This window comes from Acomys russatus, chromosome 32 (genome assembly GCF_903995435.1).
Source record: "Acomys russatus chromosome 32, mAcoRus1.1, whole genome shotgun sequence".
Classification (NCBI taxonomy): Eukaryota; Metazoa; Chordata; class Mammalia; order Rodentia; family Muridae; genus Acomys; species Acomys russatus.
Genome location: NC_067168.1, coordinates 45399178 through 45416713, shown reverse-complemented (window position 1 = coordinate 45416713; position 17536 = coordinate 45399178). Strand labels below are relative to the sequence as shown.

Sequence of the window (17536 nt, the reverse complement as noted above, 5' to 3'; positions counted from 1 at the left end):
AGCAGTCACACTGTTCCGCAGGTTTCTTTGTCTGGGTTTGGTTGTTTTTTTAACACAGGGGTCAAGTACCGGGATCACAGTCACGAGCTGCCCTCCCTGGTTTGTGTCACACTGTGTGTGGTAAGCAAGTGCTCCGTAACCGTGCTACATCCCTAACCATTTATCCTTTTCCTGAGACGCTGGGATGGAGCCCAGCACATGCGTGGCAAGCGCGTGTGTGGCCACTGAGCCCCACTCAGCCCCACACTGCTCCCTCTTGGAAGTCTGATCTGGACATGCCATCCTGCTGACCACTCCCAGTGCCCCAGGAGGTCCCAACACCACATCCTAGGAGACAGGGATGGTCTTCCGTCCTCCACTCTACTCTTTTTCCTCACCCACTGGACACTGGTCATTGCCAAGGCCCTGCACCACGGTTCTTCAAGGAAAGGCAGAGTGAGGGACCAGAGTGCGAATGTGTTCCCATGATTCCTTTGGCATCAGTACTGGGATCCAGGCCTATGTCCTCCCACCAGAACATAAGCCATGCAGTGCAGAGATGCAGGGGTGGGGGGTGGGGGGCGGGCAGGCAGCAGGGCTGAGGGTCCTCATAGCTCGCCCACGGGCAGGGAGACCTATGAGGCTCCTAACTTGGTCTGATGCACTGGGGATACACTCTGGAGACCCAGCTGAAAGCGGACACCGCGAGGAAACCCTCCCCAGCAGCCAGAGGGAAAGGTGGCCCCTGTGGTAGGCCACGCTTACAGGTAGCAGCTGATGTAGAGACGCGCATCCTTGCGGGTGTGCAGGTAGATGCTGGCCATCTTTTCCTTGGCCTCTGTGTAGCAGGGTTGCTTGGGCGTGATGCCTCTTAGCATGCTCAGCGCCAAGTCCACGTTGCCTTTGCTCAGGGCCAAGTCCACGTTGGCGATTGTGATCCGCATCTCCTCCGACGTGCCGCTGAATTCGTTGATGGCATCCTGCATGATCTTGGTGGCCTCGTGCTATAATGTGGGGACCAAACAGGCCCTCTCTTGGGTGACCCAAGGACCACCTTCCCCGCCCCTGAGTTGAGCCCAGGGGTGGCCCTGCTGCTCCTGAGCCAGTATGGCTGTCAGTTACCTGCAGAGCAGCTGTGGAGGTAAGGCCTAGTCACTGTAACCCATAGACACTGCTCTGGCCATTGTGCCTTCTCCAACCGGGCAGCTCATCTAGCCCCCCCCCCCCCAGCAGCTTAGCGGGGAGCCCAGTCATGATGACGCACATATGCGATCCTAACACCTGCGAGGCTGAGGCAGGAGGATAACGAGTTCATGCCTATCTGGACTACGTTGACAGCTTTTATTTTATTTTATTCTTTTTGGCTTTTTGAGACAGGGTTTCTCTGTGTAGCCTTGGCTGTCCCAGACTCACTTTGTAGACCAGGCTGGCCTCGAACTCACAGCGATGCACCTGCCTCTGCCTCCCGAGTGCTGGGATTAAAGGCGTGTGCTACCGCCGCCCAACTATAAATCTCTATTTTTGCTGGGTGCCAGCCTGGTCTACAGAGTGAGTTCCAGGCCAGGCAATCATACACAGTGAGACCCTGTCTCAGCCAAACCAAACCAACAAATAAAAAGGGCTCAGATCACAGCCTAAGCAAACACCAGACACAGAGCCCGGCTCCCTGGCTGATCTCCTGCAGCCTCCAATGTGCCCAGGGATGGGGGGGGGGGGAGCAAAGCATCTCTCTCCTCCCTCCCTTCCTCCCTTTGTGTGTGTCCCTGTGTGTGTTCCCACTGCGGGTGGAGGCATGAGTGTGCAGGTGCTCCTTCATGTGTTTGCACGAGGAGGGAAGAGGTTGACACCATGTGTCTTCCTTAACTGTTCTCCACTTTATTTACTGAGCTGGGTCACTGACCCTAAAACTCTCAGATGAACTGTAGGCTCTAGCGATTTGAACTCTGCTCCTCAGACCTTCACAGCAAGCTCTTTCTCCACTGAGCCCAATCCCCAGCCGCCAGCATGGCATTGCTCACCAGTTCGCCATTCAGTCGGAGGGCCTCCACAAGCTCTAGCAGGATGGATGCCCGCTCGCTGGGCCGGACGGAGGGGCTTCGGCACTTCCTGCTGTCTTCTGCCTTCGAGGTGGGCAACTTCATGATCATTTTTAAGGTCTTTATGGCCTCGGCATAGTCGCCAGTCTTATTGAGGGCTCTAGCTTTGATGAAGTGGTAGAGGGGGTGGTCTCGGACCTAGGAGTGACAGCAGAGCAGAGCCTGGTTTAGCTCACCTCCGCTTCTCACAGAGCCGCCCGGGGAACTTCTCCAGGGGAGCCAGTGAGCCAGCCCTGCCTGGGGGATGCTCATGCCTTTATGTGGCTCCCCCTGACCCCCCGCCCCCCAATGGTCCAGAAAGGAGTACAACAGTTGGGTGGGTCTCAGAGTACAGAGAGTCCCACCTGGAAGTTGTGGCTGACACCCAGCTCCAAGCAGTGGGAACACATGGCAAAGTTGCCCTGGGCCAGGTAGATCTGGGACATGAGGAGGTGGGCATCCACATAAGTGGGATCCAGCTCCAGGCAGCGCTGCAGGGTGCTTTGGGCATTTTCCAGTTCTCCTAGGAACACAAAACCAAATGCATCCAAGGATCTTTTGAGACCCCCCCCCATCCCCCACCCCAACAAGTAGAAGGAGACTGGATTTCACAGGTGCAGCCGTTCAGAAACCTCAGCCTGGGTTTAACAACCAGTGTCACTCCTCAGGAGCTACTCATCTGGTGTTGAGGCACGGTCTCCCTCTGCCCTGGAGCTCACCTAGTAGGCTAGGCTGCCCAGCAGCAAGCCCTAGGGTTCTACCTGCCTGTCTCCACCTCTCTGGGATCAAACTCGGGTCCTTGTGCTCCCAAGAAAAGCAGTTTAATGACTGAGCTTTCCTCTGTCCTGCAAGGCCAGTTAGAATGTCTAACTTAAGCCCGGCATGGTGGTGTGTGCCTTTAACCCTGTCCCCCAACCTTGCACTCAGGAGGCAGAGGCGGACACATCTCTGTGTGTATTCGAGGCCAGCCTGGACTATAGAGTAAGTTCCACGACGGCCAAGGCTACCCAGAGAAACCCTGTCTTGAAAAAGAAAAAAAAAAAAAAACCAAAAAACCAAAACCAACCAACCAACCAAAAACCACCCAAACGCCGGACTTGGCTTAGTATCTCCATGACCCTGTAAGGTTGGTATTCTGATCCTTGTATTTTACCTTTATTTTTGGTAGTGCTGGGAATCGAACCCAGGACCTCAAGCATGCTAAACGGGCACTATATATCTGACTGGGCCTTGACATAACTGTCTTTTGGATGTGGGACTTGGAATGGGACAAAGTCTTCATTTAAACCCAAGCCCATGGAGATGTGAACTCCTGACACTGGGAGATTCAGGGGTCTGTCACCTGGAGGTTGAGCTACACTTCTTTTGGGTCTCAAATTCCCTCATCTTTTCTTGTGTGCTGTGGAAATAGGAGGAAGTCACCATGGCAACCTAAGCACTTGGAGACCTAGCTTCGGTCCCAAACCTGTTGGTAGCTGCCAGCACCTCTGGGGCAGTCCTTCCCTGGCCGTGGGCCCAGGAGATTGTAAATCTATGAGGAACCCTGGCACAGAGAGCCTTGAGGACGAAGACTTAGGAGCCCTTGGATGAGTGAAACCGCTCAATGTCTTGCCAACCGGAGACCTGGGAATAGTCTGTTTTGTAGGCGAGGAGATGGGTTTAGGATAAGTGAAGTGCTTCAGACGGGGGCTGTGTGTCAGGGAGAACACTGGGCACCTTTGGGAGATTTCCTTTTCTCTCTCTGGTGCCCGAGCTGTGACACAGGCGAGGCTGGCAGATGCGGCTGTGTTCTCAGTGACCCTCTGAAAGCCTCACACTCCAGGGCCTCGCTGAGATACCCTTCTTACCCCATGCGTCCTTCCCTGTCTCCTCCAGAGCAGTGTTGTGACGTATGTATGTACGTATGTGCATATGTGTGCAAGCATGTGTACCCATCACATATGCAGGGGGGGAAGCATCCCAGGCTAGAGGCATGTGGGTGTAACCATAGGGCAGAATCCCCATAGGTGTCTGCTAGGACCCACTGCTCACCTGAGAGAAACTTGACCTGAGCTGTCACGAACAGTGGGTCCATCATGGCTGGGGCTACCTTCACCACAGGACTCAAGATCATAGCGACTTGTTTAAGAAGCGGAGACACCAGCTGGCCAGGTGACCGAGGCTGTGGGAACCAACCCCAAAGGAAAGATATGTGGTTTGCCGTTCTTGGCTCCTACCTCCTCCTTCTCAGGGTCTCGTGTGACCCACAATGGCCTCGAATTCTCTGTGCAGCCGAGGACAATCTCGAACTTCTGATCCTCCTTCCTCCTCCTCAGTGTTGGGATTATAGATCATATGAAGATAGAGACAGGTGTGTGGCCAGAGTGCTGCCCCACCCAAGTATGGTCCCTGTACCACACCTTCAGAGAAAGGCCTGGAGCGTCTGAGAGAGGAGGCTTTGACCTCACTTCCATCTCTGGACTGGAACAGCCTCTGAGGCAATCTGCCTTCACTGGGTTGCAGTTTTAAAAGCCCTGGGGCTGGCTGGGGCTGTCGCTCAGCGGGTGCAGCACCTTGCTTATTAGTTGGAGCACCGAGTTCCATCCCCAGCACCCCACAGACTGGCTGTGCTGGCACACACCTGTAATCCCAGCTTCGGGATGTGCAGGCAGGAAGATCAGGAGTTCAAGGTCATCCCTGGGTCTGCAGCGAGTTAGAGACCAACCGGGGCCACAGGAAACCCTGTCTCAAAAAACGGGACAACAAACAAACCCCAGAAGTCTCCTGGGCTCCTGACTGCTTGGCCACAGCTCAGTCTGGCTGGTGGCAGGCTGGGTAAAGGCCCTGCCCTCTGTCCTTCATGTGGGTACCACCCACACCTCTACTTTAGACCCCTGCCAAGGTACTCTTACCTGCTTGGGGCAGAAATGCAGATACTCCTTGGCAATGCAGACCAGAAAGAAGGGGTCCAGCTTTTCAAAGTACTCGGGGCTCAGGGCCAGGCCCTGCATGCCGGAGAAATGCAGCTCCACTGCCTCCTTCAGGAGGGCTGTGGCCTCTTGCTCCAGCTTTTGCTTTTTAGCTGCCACAAGGGCTTGGAGGAAGACCAGCACCTGGGCAAGACAGGCTCGGGGTGAGGCTGGGCTGGGAGCAGAGGCTGCCCAGCTGTAAGGTGGGCCCTGGCGTTTGCCCTCCCCTGGGGATTCCACCTGGAGCCATCCCTGCCCGGCAGCGGCCCTGACCTCAGACTTCCCCAAGGACTGCTGCACCTCCTTGAGGAACTCCAGCTGCTGCGCGGCCTCCTCCAGCTGGCCCTGTAAGATCTGGCACCAGATGCTCCCTGTAGATGAGAACAAAGCTGAGCCTGAGCGGACAGCAGAGCCAGCATCCCCACCCCCCTGCAGATCCGGGGGCGGGGCCTGAGGCAGGGAAAGGAGGGATCCCAGGCTGCCATTGGTCTCACTCTGTCACAGAATGAAGGACCCAGGTGTGTGTGGCAGAGAACTGAAGCCAAAGAAAGACAGGGGTCTCTCCTCCATGTATTGGCTTTAACAATGGCTCCAGTGAGTCGGGCCGGTGGCACACTCCTTTAGTCCCAGCACTTGGGAGGCAGAGGCAGGCAGATCTCTGCGAGTTCAAGGCCAGCCTGGTCTACAAAGAGTCCAGACCAACCAAGGCTACACAGAGAAACCCTGTCTTGAAAAACCAAACAACAACAAAAGCAAACAAAGAAAAATCCCACAATGGCTCCAGTGATAACCACCATTAACAACTCGGGGGTTAACCCTCCAAACATTTTCTGAGTATTTGTTATTAATGTACACATAGCAATATGCAACTCCAAGATCTGCATTGAGAGGTTCAGGGTATAGCATGCATGAAGCCCTTGGTCCAACTCCTAGCATGGTGACAAACAAAACTGTGTATATGTGTGCGTGCGCACGTCTGCCATGTTGCACATGTGGGGGTCAGAAGGCAACCAGGAGATGTCAGTTTTCTCCTATGTGGGTCCTGGAGATCAAACTCAGACCGCCAGGCTCACAGGAGGCCACTTTACCAACTCAGCCACTTGCCGTCCCTGCTAAGAAGTTAAACATATCCTTCCTTACACTCTCAGACACATTTCAGTATCTACTAATCTAAAATGTAAAAGGAGGAGCTGCAGAGGTGCTGGTAAGAGCATTTGGCTGTTCCCGCAGAGGACCTGAGCCTGGTTCCCAGCAACAGCAACAGAGGGCTCAAGGCTGCCTGCCTGCAACTCCAGCTCCAGGGGATCTAACCTGTGGGCACCCACACTCTCTCCCCTCTCCTCTCCTCTTCTTCTTCTTTCTCTCTCTCTCTCTCACACACACACACACACACATACCCATTAACTCAAACACCGTCAAAAGTACACACAATGTCAAAAGAAAGAAAGAAATGAGTTCTAATCTACAGTTTTGTTTTGCTTTTTGTTTTTATTTTTTTCGAGACAGGGTTTCTTTGTGTTATCTTGGCTGTCCTGGACTCACTTTGTAGACCAGGCTGGCCTCGAACTCACAGTGATCCACCTGCCTCTGCTTCCCAAGTGCTGGGATTAAAGGCGTGCGCCACCATGCCTGGCCCAGTTTCTTGATTAGTAGGGGGAATGAACATATTTTAATATTTGAAGTTAGTGACTTTTGAATTATATTGTGAATTTCCTATTTGTAGTCCTCCCCCCACTTTTCTTTTGGGGTGACTTTTTTTTCTCTTTTATGGAAGTAGTGGCACTAGGGATTGAATGTCTAGGATATGTCTGCCTGTTTCTTTTTATATATTTGGGCGACTAACTTGTTTATTTGTTTATAGGTTTTTCAAGATAGGGTTCCTCTGTGTAGCCTTGGCTGTCCTGGACTCACTCTGTAGACCAGGCTGGTCTCGAACTCACAAACCGCCTGCCTCTGCCTCCCTGAGTGCTGGGATTAAAGGCGTGCGCCACTGTGTCAAGCTTGAGGTGATCTTGAACTCCTGATCCTCCTGCTTCCACTCCTGCATGCTGGGGGGTGAGAGGCACGCACCAATAAACCCAGCTGTGTCCTTTCCTTATGGGCCATCATAAGAAGCCCCAGGCTCTCTGGGGCTTAACATTGCTCCTCAGAGGCCCCTTGATTTGCACAACCCATTGGACAACCCCCACCTTGCACACTGCTTGCAGACCTAACCTAGAAGCACAAAGACTGAGCCTGTGACAGCTGGTGGACAGGCTAAGCTAAGCCAGCACTTCCCCCTGACTTGCAGACATGGGGACTCTCGCATGTAAGTCCCTAAGATTTGTACGGGAGGGACAGACTTGCTGTAACCAGTTTGTGTCCCTCTGGCTGCCTGCGGGGGCTTTCCCTGTAATGAGGAAGCACGGAAGGAAGGATTCAGCATGGTGGGATTTGCCTGTGTCGAGAGCAGTGCGGTGACTTTCCGTCCTCCACAGCTACGGTGGTGCTGGGGCCCTCTGGGGACAACACTCTCCTCCTCGGTTTTCTGTAAGGGTCACCTTGATTGCGGCTCTGACAAGTAATGTTCTAGCAATCCCCTTCTGGATGACTGCCTGACTGCGAGCTTTCACTCTCTCAGCCTCTGATGGCCTTGGGCTTGTGTTTCTAGTTTCCCCAGAGCTCTATCTACTCATTTTGTTGTCTTCTGAGTCAGGGTCTGTGTGGGGCTGATAACCCTGAACTGAGAATCCTCCTGCCTCAGTCTTCAGAGTGCTGGGATGACAGGCATGGCCCAGCACGTCTAGCTCTGGGCTTAGTTGGTTCATCTCTACCCATGTTGGCTCACAGGGTTCTAGGCATGCTTGCAATTTCCATGATTTCCATGCATGGATACTGTTTGCCTTTGAGTGTCTCATGGTTGCTCAGGGAGTCATCTTTTACATTTGTTTGTTTGTTTGTTGTTATAGCACTAGCTGTTCTGGAGTTCTCTCTGTAGACCAAGCTGGCCTCAAAACTCACAGAGATCTGCCTGTCTCTGCCTCCTGAGGGCTGGGATTAAGGTTGTGCACTGCCACATCTAGCTTGGCGTCATCTTAAGAATGCCTTTAGGGCTAGCAGAAGAACTCAGCAGGAAAAGGCGCTTGTGGTGGGCGCCTGGTGACGAGTTTGATTCCATGGGGCCCGCATAAAGATGGAAGAAGAGAATTAAAGCTGTCCACATGTGTGCCATGGCTTACACACACACACACACACACACACACACACACGTAAAACAACAGACATCATGGTATATGCCTATAACGCTAACACTCAGAGGCAGGGTAGTCTGTTCGAGGCCGTTTTCAGGCATATCAAATTGAGGTCAGCCGGTGCTTCATACGATTTCTCTATATGAAAACAAACAAACAAACAAACAAACAAACTAACTAACTAACTAACTAACTAACTAACTAACTCTCCCTGGGTTAGGGATGGAGGAGAGGTGGTGGTGTGAGGTCAGCCTAACGTACACAGAGCGTTCCAACTACTTTAGTAACTGCACGGTACCTCAGAGAGCTGCAGCTTAGGACAAGCGGCGTCAGCACCCAGCTCCTCAGGGCCAGCAAGGGACAGCACCAGAGCACTGCACCAGCTTCCTCAACCCCAAGCAGACTATGGGCCTCGGAACATATGCAAATTAGGGGTGGGCTGTTTAAAAAAATGCATAAAAAGGGCAAGGATGCCAGCTGAGAATAAAGCAAAAAGGGGGCTGGTAATGCCAATTAATTTGTAGAGTGTTCGTTCACTATGTACACGGTCCTGGATTCAAAATCTAGCACCAGCCAGGGGTGGTGGCCAAGGCCTTTCAGACCACTGACTGAGTTCAAGGCCAGCTGGTGTACAGAGTGAGTTCCAGGAAGGCTAGCGCTACACAGGAAACCATGTCTCAAAAACCAAACCAACCAAATAAACAAAACCCTACAACAACCACTCAGGACCATGTGAACAGGGCTTGGTGACACATCTGTGATCCCAGCACCATGCGAACAGGGCGTGGTGGTCTCAAAAACCAAAACGAACAAACACAGGGCCCCTGGTGCGTGGCAGGTGCGGGTGATCCCAGCGTTTAGAGGCCGAAGCAGGACAGCTAGTTCAAGGCCATCCCGAGCGACACAAGGAGACCCTGTCTCAAGAACCAAAACAACCAAAAAACTATCAACTGAAAACTGGAGCCTCTGCTGTGAAGGGACCACGGGTCAGACTCACTGTTAGGAACAGTTAATACGCGCTGACTTACCAGAGAAAGCAGGGCTTCTGGGGGGCCCTTTTGACACTTGCAAAAGGAAGGAGTTCAGCGGGGAAGACAGGAAAGAAACACTGCCGAGAGCTCTCCCAGGTCTGCAGAGGGAGGTCAGGGTATGCATATGGAAAGTGTGTGTGTGTGTGTAAAAGTTGGTGGGTGAGGACATCTCCACTTCTGGCCTGTGGGGACTGAGATGGGGCAGGGCCACCAGAATGAGCAGCAGGCCACTTGTCTTCTGGTGGTGTAGGATGCGCGTGTTACAGCTATGACCGGAGTCAGTGTGAGTTGGATGGTGGTCCCAGTTAGTGCTGGGCCTTCCATTTGTGTTGGTGGGTTCACTGGAAGACCCCATGGTACAGAACCCCCTAAACTCACACACAATCTGGAGAGAATGTTTGCAGGTGCATGTCTTTAAGCCTGGGGGGGACACACCTGCTTGCTTATCACCTGCCCCCCCCCCCCCCCGTCAGAGACCTGCCAGGGCAGCCAGCCTGTTCTCCTCCAGTCCCCCCCTGGCCCCCCTGCCGCCGTCAGAGACCTGCCAGGGCAGCCAGCCTGTTTTCCTCCAGTACCCCCCCCCCCCCCCCCCGCCGTCAGAGACCTGCCAGGGCAGCCAGCCTGTTCTCCTCCAGTCCCCCCCCTGCCGCCCCCCCCCCCCCCCCCCCCCGCCGTCAGAGACCTGCCAGGGCAGCCAGCCTGTTCTCCTCCAGCTTTATGGCCTCCTTGTACCACAGAGTTGCTTCCTTCACTTGTTGCTGCAGGATGAAGAGGTAACCCAGCTCTGTGGCCACAAGTGCACATGAGGGGGTGGCCATGAAGATGCGCTCCATGAAGCCGCTCACAAGCCGCTGGACCACCTGGTGCCTTCCACACTGCCAAGAGTGGACATAGGGAAACAGGGTCTAGTCGGTCCAACCTGCTGGGGTGAAGGCACACCAGAAGTGGGGCAGGGGGAGGCATTTCAATAAAGCTGGGGAGGCCCCAAAGAGCCCAAGAGGTACCTGGAATCTCTATCTAGGAAGCTGGGTGTGTGCATGTTAGCTATCCTTCTCCTGAGGAACCTGTCATCGCCCCCGAGGGCCCTCTGGACATACCCTTGGCTGGCCACAGTACTTGATCTTAGTAGCTACTGACAGGTTGTTTTGCTTTTGTGACAGGGTCGCCTGTAACCCAGGTTGGCCCTGAACTTGCTATGTAGCCAAGGCTAGCCTTGAGCTCTCTACCTTCTCACCTCTACATCCAGAGTACTGGGATTGTGAGTGTGTATTGCCCCTCTCAACTTCCTACCAGGAGGTGTTTTGTTTTTGTTTCCTTTTATCTAAAGGAAGCTAGTTGAAAAGCCAGTCGAGTTTGTTAATGAGAAGTGGCTGTGGTGAGCCATGTCCCAGGCCCATGTGAGGGCACACACATGGAGAGGGCAGACAGCCAGTGGCACCTAATAATCCTGTCCTGGTCCCTGCAGCCCAGAGTTGGCCTCATTCTGTTTTTCCTGTGACCCTTGCTTGGGAGCAGAGGTTCTTACAAAAGACAAATTCCTTGGCACCCTGCTCTGTCTGGCCTTTCGATGTCAGAGGCCCATGGGTTGTCTGTCAGGTCACTCCCTCAAGAAGATGCCGGGTCAGGTCAGGGCTGCTGTGATTCTGCATAGCAGATGCAGATTCTCCCCTTAGTAGGGCCACCACTCTAAAAGCCTTTCCGACCCCACCTCCCTGGTCACTGTAGCACTTCCTAGGGGCACCTTGGTGGAGGACATTGTGGCCACACCATGTCACCGTTATCAGCCAGAGCCCGGCAGAGGCCACAGGGATGTGCTACCCAGGCAGACAGCCCAGGCTTGAGCTGAAGAGGGAAGGGAAGGGGTTGGGTGCTCACAACACAAAGGGAAGCCAAGTCTTCTCATGGGGGTGGAGAGTCAGGTGGGGTAAGGTCAGAAATGGGGTAACACCTACTTACCAGCCTGCTGACTACAAGGATCTTCTTGAGGTGGAGGCTTGGATTCTGGGGTTCTCGAGTCTCTAGTGCCCTGATTAGGTTTCTAACTTGATCAGTAGCCTGCAGGGACAACAAGCAATGTGGGGGGCTCGGGACACAGCTTCGTTGGTCGAACACTTGCCTTACCATGCCTGAGCTCAGCCGGGCGTGGTGGTGCACGCTTTTAATCCCAGCACTCGGGAGGCAGAGGCAGGCAGACCACTGTGAGTTCGAGGCCAGCCTGGAATACAAAGGGAGTCCAGGACAGCCAAGGCTACACAGAGAAACCCTGTCTCTAAACAAACAAACAAACAAACAAACAAACAAACAACAACAAAAACTAGATGCTTTGCATTTGGGCTGGAGAGATGGCTCAGAGGCTAAGAGCACTGGCTGCTCTTCCAGAGGTCCTGAGTTCAATTCCCAGCAACCACATGACGGCTCACAACCATCTATAATGAGATCTGGTGCCCTCTTCTGGAGTGCAGGTGTAAATACAGGCAAAACACTGTATACATAATCAATAAATAAATCTTTAAAAGGCATGTGGTGGTGGCACACGTCTTTAATCCCAGCACTTGGGAGGCAGAGGCAGGCAGATCTTCATGAGTTTTAGGCCAGCCTGGTCTACAGAGTGAGTCCAGGACAGCTAGAGCAGTTACACAGAGAAACCCTGTCTCAAAAAACAAAAACAAAACAAAACAAACAAAAAAACCCCCAAATAACAAAAAACAACAAACCAAACCAAAAACCAAAAAGCATGTCTGAGCTCCACAACATAAAACCAGGCATGAAGGTGCATGCCTGTAACCCTAGCACTCAGGAAGTAGAGGCAGGAAATTCCACACCTGCTTCTAAATGGAACAAAGCAAAAACTGAACCCCCAAACACAAACCAGTGTTAGGTGGGGCCTTTCAATCCCGGCTGCACATTAGTGAGGAGAAGCCTAAGGGGACATTATTCACTGCAGAGATGACCCTGGCCTTGTCAGGAGCCAAACTCAAAGCCACTATCTCAGAGGCCTGCAGATGGAAGGAACCAGAATGTCCTTCCTCCTGCTGTGAGCCCTTAGGTTCTGCTCTGTTGATCTCATCAAAGGATGGTGCATTTCCCGTTACTCAAAAGGCAAAGCTGCAGCTGGGGTTTGGGGCACAATAGAGCCCTCTTTGTATCATCTCTGTTCAATGCTCAACGTCTGAGGCAGCCTCCTTCTGTCTCTGTCTCTCTCCCTCTGTCTCTTTCTGTCTATCTTTCTTTGTCCCTTGGGTCTTGACCTGGACTCATATCTGGTCATCCTGCCTCAGCCTCCTGGGATTACAGGTGTGTCCCTGGATGAGCCTCCTAGGGTTACAGGTGTGTCCCTGGGTGAGCTTCTGAGTCTTGAGGCAACTTACTCTGTCTGTGTTTCCTTCTCTCACGAGCTCATGCACAGCTAGAATTTGCCAGGCATCAATGTTGCTTTCATCTTTTTCAAGGATTCTGAAATAGGAAGAGAAGACAGTGTTCACAGCTCAGCTCTGTTTACCTTTTTACATCCATTCCTAGTTTTTATTTTTAGACTTATTTACTTTAAATACTTTATTATTATTATTTTTTAATGTGCATTGGTGTTTTGCCTGCTTGTACATCTGTGTGAGTGTGTCAGCTCCCCTGGAACAGGAGTTACAGACAGGTATGAACTGCTATGTGGGTTCTGGGTATTGAACCTGGTTCCTCTGGAAAAGCAGCCAGTGCCCTTAACCGCTGAGCCCTCTCTCCAGGCCCTTTAGGTTTATTTTGATTATTTTGTAATTATGTGCATCTGTGTATGCCTATGTGGGTGTTGGAGCCCCTGAAACTTAGGTCCTCTGGAAGAACAGCAAGAGTCCTTAACTGCTGAGCCAGCTTCTTTCGTCCTCTCCCCTCGTGTGTGTGTGTGTGTGTGTGTGTGTGTGTGTGTGTGTGTGTGTGTGTGAGAGAGAGAGAGAGAGAGAGAGAGAGAGAGAGAGAGAGAGAGAGAGAGAGAGAGAGAGAGAGACCCTTATAGTTTTGAAGGTCAGGGGAGATGGCTCAGTGATGGCTCAGTAGTTAAAGGCACTGACCACTCTTGCGGAGGACCTAGGTGTGATTCCCAGCACCCACAGAGTGGACTCATAACCATCTCTATATAACTCCAGATTCATGGGATCCTATGCACTCTTTTGACCTCAGGCACCAGGTGTGCATGTAGTACACAGACCCATATACATGCAGTGAAAACACTTGTACACACAAAAGAAGATAAATACCAGCCCTGGTGGCGCCACCCTGCCACTCCTCGCAGTAGCTGCTCCCCCATGCTGTTGCTTTGCCTCATTTTGGTGGCTTTCTCAGCACAAGGCCTGCAGCTTTACCCCTTCTCTTCCTCCCTCCACTCATGACCCAGGAGGACACAATGAGTGAATGTCCAGTGTGCTACCCTCACTTCTCCGTCTCCCAAGCCAAGCTTATCACCGCTCACAGCTCCATCACCTCTTTTCTGCCTCCCACAGTGAAATGGGAGCCACCTGGGAGGCAGAGGCAGGAGATACTGAGTTCAAATACAATCTGGGCTTCAAAGTGATACCTTGTCTCAAAAAACTAGAACCCGACTCGGTGGCGCATGCCTTTAATCCCGGCACTCAAGAGACAGAGGCAGGCGGACCTCTGCCAGCTTGTTCTACAAAGCAAGTCCAGCACAGCCAGGGTTATTACACAGAGGAAATCCTGTCTCGAAAAGCCAGAAAAAAGATTTAAAACCACCACCACCACCACCACCACCCGAAGAACCTGAGTCTAGTGAGAGGGCTTAGCAGGTGACAGATTGGAGCAAGCCTGAAGCCTGGAATCACATTCCTCCTGGGACCATATAGTGGAAGGGGAGAACTGACTCCAGAAACTTGTTCTCTGACCTCTGCACACACATTTAATGATGACAGTCATAATAAACAAAGAAGCCAAAACCAAAACAAACCAAAACAAAAAGGCAAGCAAGGTCTGAAGACTCACCTGTGTAATTCTGGCACTTAGTAGGCTGAGGCAGGAGGATGACAACGGGCCGAGGCTACAACGAGTTCGAGGCCAGCCTGGCTAACTTAGAACACGACTCAAAATGTTGAGAGGGCTGAGGCTTCCTGGGCATGGTGGCGCAAGCCCTGTAATCCCAGCACTTGGGAGGCAGAGGCAGGCGGGTCGCTGAGAGTTCGAGGCCAGCCTGGTCTACAGAGTCCAGGACAGCCAAGGCTACACAGAGAAACCTTGTTTCAAAAATCAAAAACACTGCCACCACCACCACCAACAACAACAAAAAGGGCTGAGGTGCTCGTTCTGTGGTAGAGTGTTTGTGCACTTACAGAAGGCCCTGGGGTCCATCCCCAGCATCCCCCAGAATACTTAAAAGGGAGGAGCCCTGGCAGGTGGCGTGTCCCTCACCTCTGTCCAGTTTCTATCGTTTGTTCCCAATCTTGTCGAGCCAAGAAGAGCCTCATCTTCAGGACTAAGGCCGGCAGGAAATTCCCCCAGGCCACGGTGATGTGGTTCACCACCTCCAGGGCTCCGGAGAAGTTCTGCTGTGTCATGAAGTATGTGGCCTGTGGGGAGCCAGGAGAAGAGCTCCCATGAGTGATGCAGGGTCAGGGTCAGGATGGGCAGTGAAGGTCCTTTTGGCTGGGCCTGCAGCGCAAAGGCCCAGGGTTTAACTGTGGGGCCGTGCCTGCCAGGTAGGCCAGGAAGCCGTGTATGCTTTGGGACTGAGGATCATGGCCTCTGCAGCCTTGTGTCTGTCGCTCTTCCCCTGGGACACCCTGCCAGGAGCTCTGAGGGCACCCCCAGCAGGACTTCCAAAAAGGCTTAAGGGCTGCAGATGGAGCTCATGGAGCTTGGTTGGTGGGGTACTTGCAAGTGGTGTCCTTGCTGCCCCCTCTCTCTCTCCTGTGATTTAATGAAGGATCAGACAGACACACAGAAGACAGGAAGAGACCTGTTTTCTTCTCTCAAAGACTGAGTCACTGAGAGTCATGCAAGAAAAATAAAAAAGAATTTCATTCAAATTAAGATCAGAAAATTCAAAACACGCAAAGCCTTCCTTTACTTGTGGCCACTAACTTTAACAGGTAGGGAATGGGGTGTGTGTGTAAAAATCTGAGGTGCAGTAAAGGGTCCGACAGTGACATCAAGAAAGAGGCAGAGGGAAGAGGGTTGGAGGCAACCCTGACACACACCCTCTGGCAGAACGAAGAAGGCACTGCCTGGTCACTCCTACTCTTGTCTCACCAGCATTTGGCAGTTGAAGGCAGAAGGATCAGGAGGGCAGTCTAGCCTTAGCTACATAGTGCGTACAAAAGACCAGTCTTGGTTACAGGAGTGCCTGTTCTCAAAACACCAAATGGACCAGGGCTAATGCTCAGTGGCAGAGTGCTTGTCTGGCGTGTGCCAAGTCCTGGGCCCAATTCCCTAGCAGTCAAAACAACACAAAACAGAAGGAGAAGGGGGCCACACAAAGCCGGAGGGAGTGGGCTCTGGACTGCTGTGTGTGACCCTGGGATGCTTGCTGGTCCATTCTGAGCCTGGATCTCAGATTTGGCCTGAGCTCGCCTGGCAGATCTCTAGTTCCAGTGACCGGGCCAGAGGCTCCCCCACTTCCTTCTGCCCACCTTGCCCATGAGCCCCAGCACGTCTTTGGTGTCCTGAGTTCCTTGTTCCAGGTACTTGATGGATTTCTTTACAACGTGGGGCTTACTGGAAGTGAGGTCCACCCAGCCTTTGAGCACGTAGCCCTGGCACGAGAACAAGAGGAAAGGTGAGGTCCTGCCCTGCCCCCACCCGGGCTAGCTCATGTCCCGCGCTTCACCATCTCCACACCACCCAGTAGGCAGCATCTTGAGCAGATCCCAGTGGTGTCCCCTGCCTGCGCTGCTTGTGACACCCTGCCAACCCTCACCTTCTAAATCAGGCCTCGTCCATCTGGTAAAGGACTTGGTTACAGCTTGGCATGGGACGTCACCCCCCCCCACCCCTGTTGTCCCCCCACCCCTGTTGTCCCCCCCACCCCCACCCCACACCCTCCCTTTCTTGCATCTCTACCCCTCTCCACAGCGCCGCAGCTCTCCATCACTCCTTACTGAGGCCCTCTCCCCGTCTCCCCACGGACTGGCCGTTGCGGTCAAGTTAACAATACTGGGGGGCTTGGGCAAGCTGCTCTTGGCCTCTGCTCTCCTCCAACCTACACATGGCCTCTTCCAGTTACAGGAAGGGCCAAGCCTGGGGAGAGCAGGGCATCCCATGGGTTCCAGAGATCGAAGCCGGGTCCTCAGGTTTGTCGGCAAACACCTTTAGCTATTGCTCCATCTTGCCAGTCAAATCGTCTGATTTCCTATATGTCAGCGATGATTCAAGATGTTTAAAGAATAATGTGGAGGAGGGTGCTCGAGAGATGGCCCCGGGGTGAAGAGCAGTGGCCTGCTCTTCTAAGAGGATCCTGGTTCGATTCCCAGCACCCACACGGTAGCTTACAACCATCTGTAACTCTTGCTACAGGCAACTGGCACGCATGTGGTACACAGACATCTATGCAGGCAAAATACCCATACACGTAAAAGACTAAGTTCAAAACAAAAATTAAAACAATGTTGTACAGGGGCTGGAGAGATGGCTCAGAGGTTAAAGGCACTGGTTGCTCCTCCAGAGGTCCTGAGTTCAATTCCCAGCAACCACATGGTGGCTCACAACCACCTATAATGAGATGTGATGCCCTCTGCTGGTCTGCGGGTGTACATGCACGCAGAGCACTGTATATGTAATAAATCTCTTTAAACAAACAAACAATGTTGTACTGGGGTGAGTACAAATGGTAAGCAAATAGCGTATATGACGATATAGCAATCCCCAGCGTATATAGCAATCCCCAGCGTATATAGCGATCCCCAGCATGGACTCCGACCAGGCATGGCGCCTGCCTCTAATCAGCACCCTGGAGTGGGGAGGCAGAGGAGCAGAGTTCAAGGCCACCTTTGGGTACAGTGTGAACTCTGTGCGACCTTGACATGGGACCTTGTTGCAGATCCCAGGCCTTGAGTACAACAGCTGTTACCACTGTCATCAAAAGCAGCTGTGACCACTCGCAAGCTCTTCTCACAAGCAGGGCTGCTGCCGCTTGCTCCAAGGAGGAGGGGCTGGAGGAGTTGCGAGGGTCATTCACTCAGATCTGCCGGCACCTCACTGCCAGGTGTGTGTGTTCTTGTAGTTTTTTGTTTTGTTTTGGTTTTTGTTTTTGTTTTTCGAGACAGGGTTTCTCTGTGTAGCCT

General features: G+C 52.8%; 1 protein-coding gene across 1 annotated transcript in view; it reads right to left on the bottom strand.

The window, feature by feature from the left end:
- Positions 1-17536, bottom strand: part of Ttc21a (tetratricopeptide repeat domain 21A) — a 32841-nt gene that overhangs the window by 10438 nt on the left and 4867 nt on the right. Inside the window, exons 5-15 of the mRNA XM_051140599.1 lie at positions 15887-16009; positions 14667-14824; positions 12632-12716; positions 11220-11318; positions 9946-10138; positions 5276-5373; positions 4946-5146; positions 4086-4215; positions 2420-2577; positions 1998-2213; positions 745-983 (exon numbers count right to left, since the gene is read on the bottom strand). Of these exons, the coding sequence (XP_050996556.1) occupies positions 745-983; positions 1998-2213; positions 2420-2577; positions 4086-4215; positions 4946-5146; positions 5276-5373; positions 9946-10138; positions 11220-11318; positions 12632-12716; positions 14667-14824; positions 15887-16009 (1700 nt within the window). The remainder of the gene's footprint in view (positions 1-744; positions 984-1997; positions 2214-2419; positions 2578-4085; positions 4216-4945; positions 5147-5275; positions 5374-9945; positions 10139-11219; positions 11319-12631; positions 12717-14666; positions 14825-15886; positions 16010-17536) is intronic.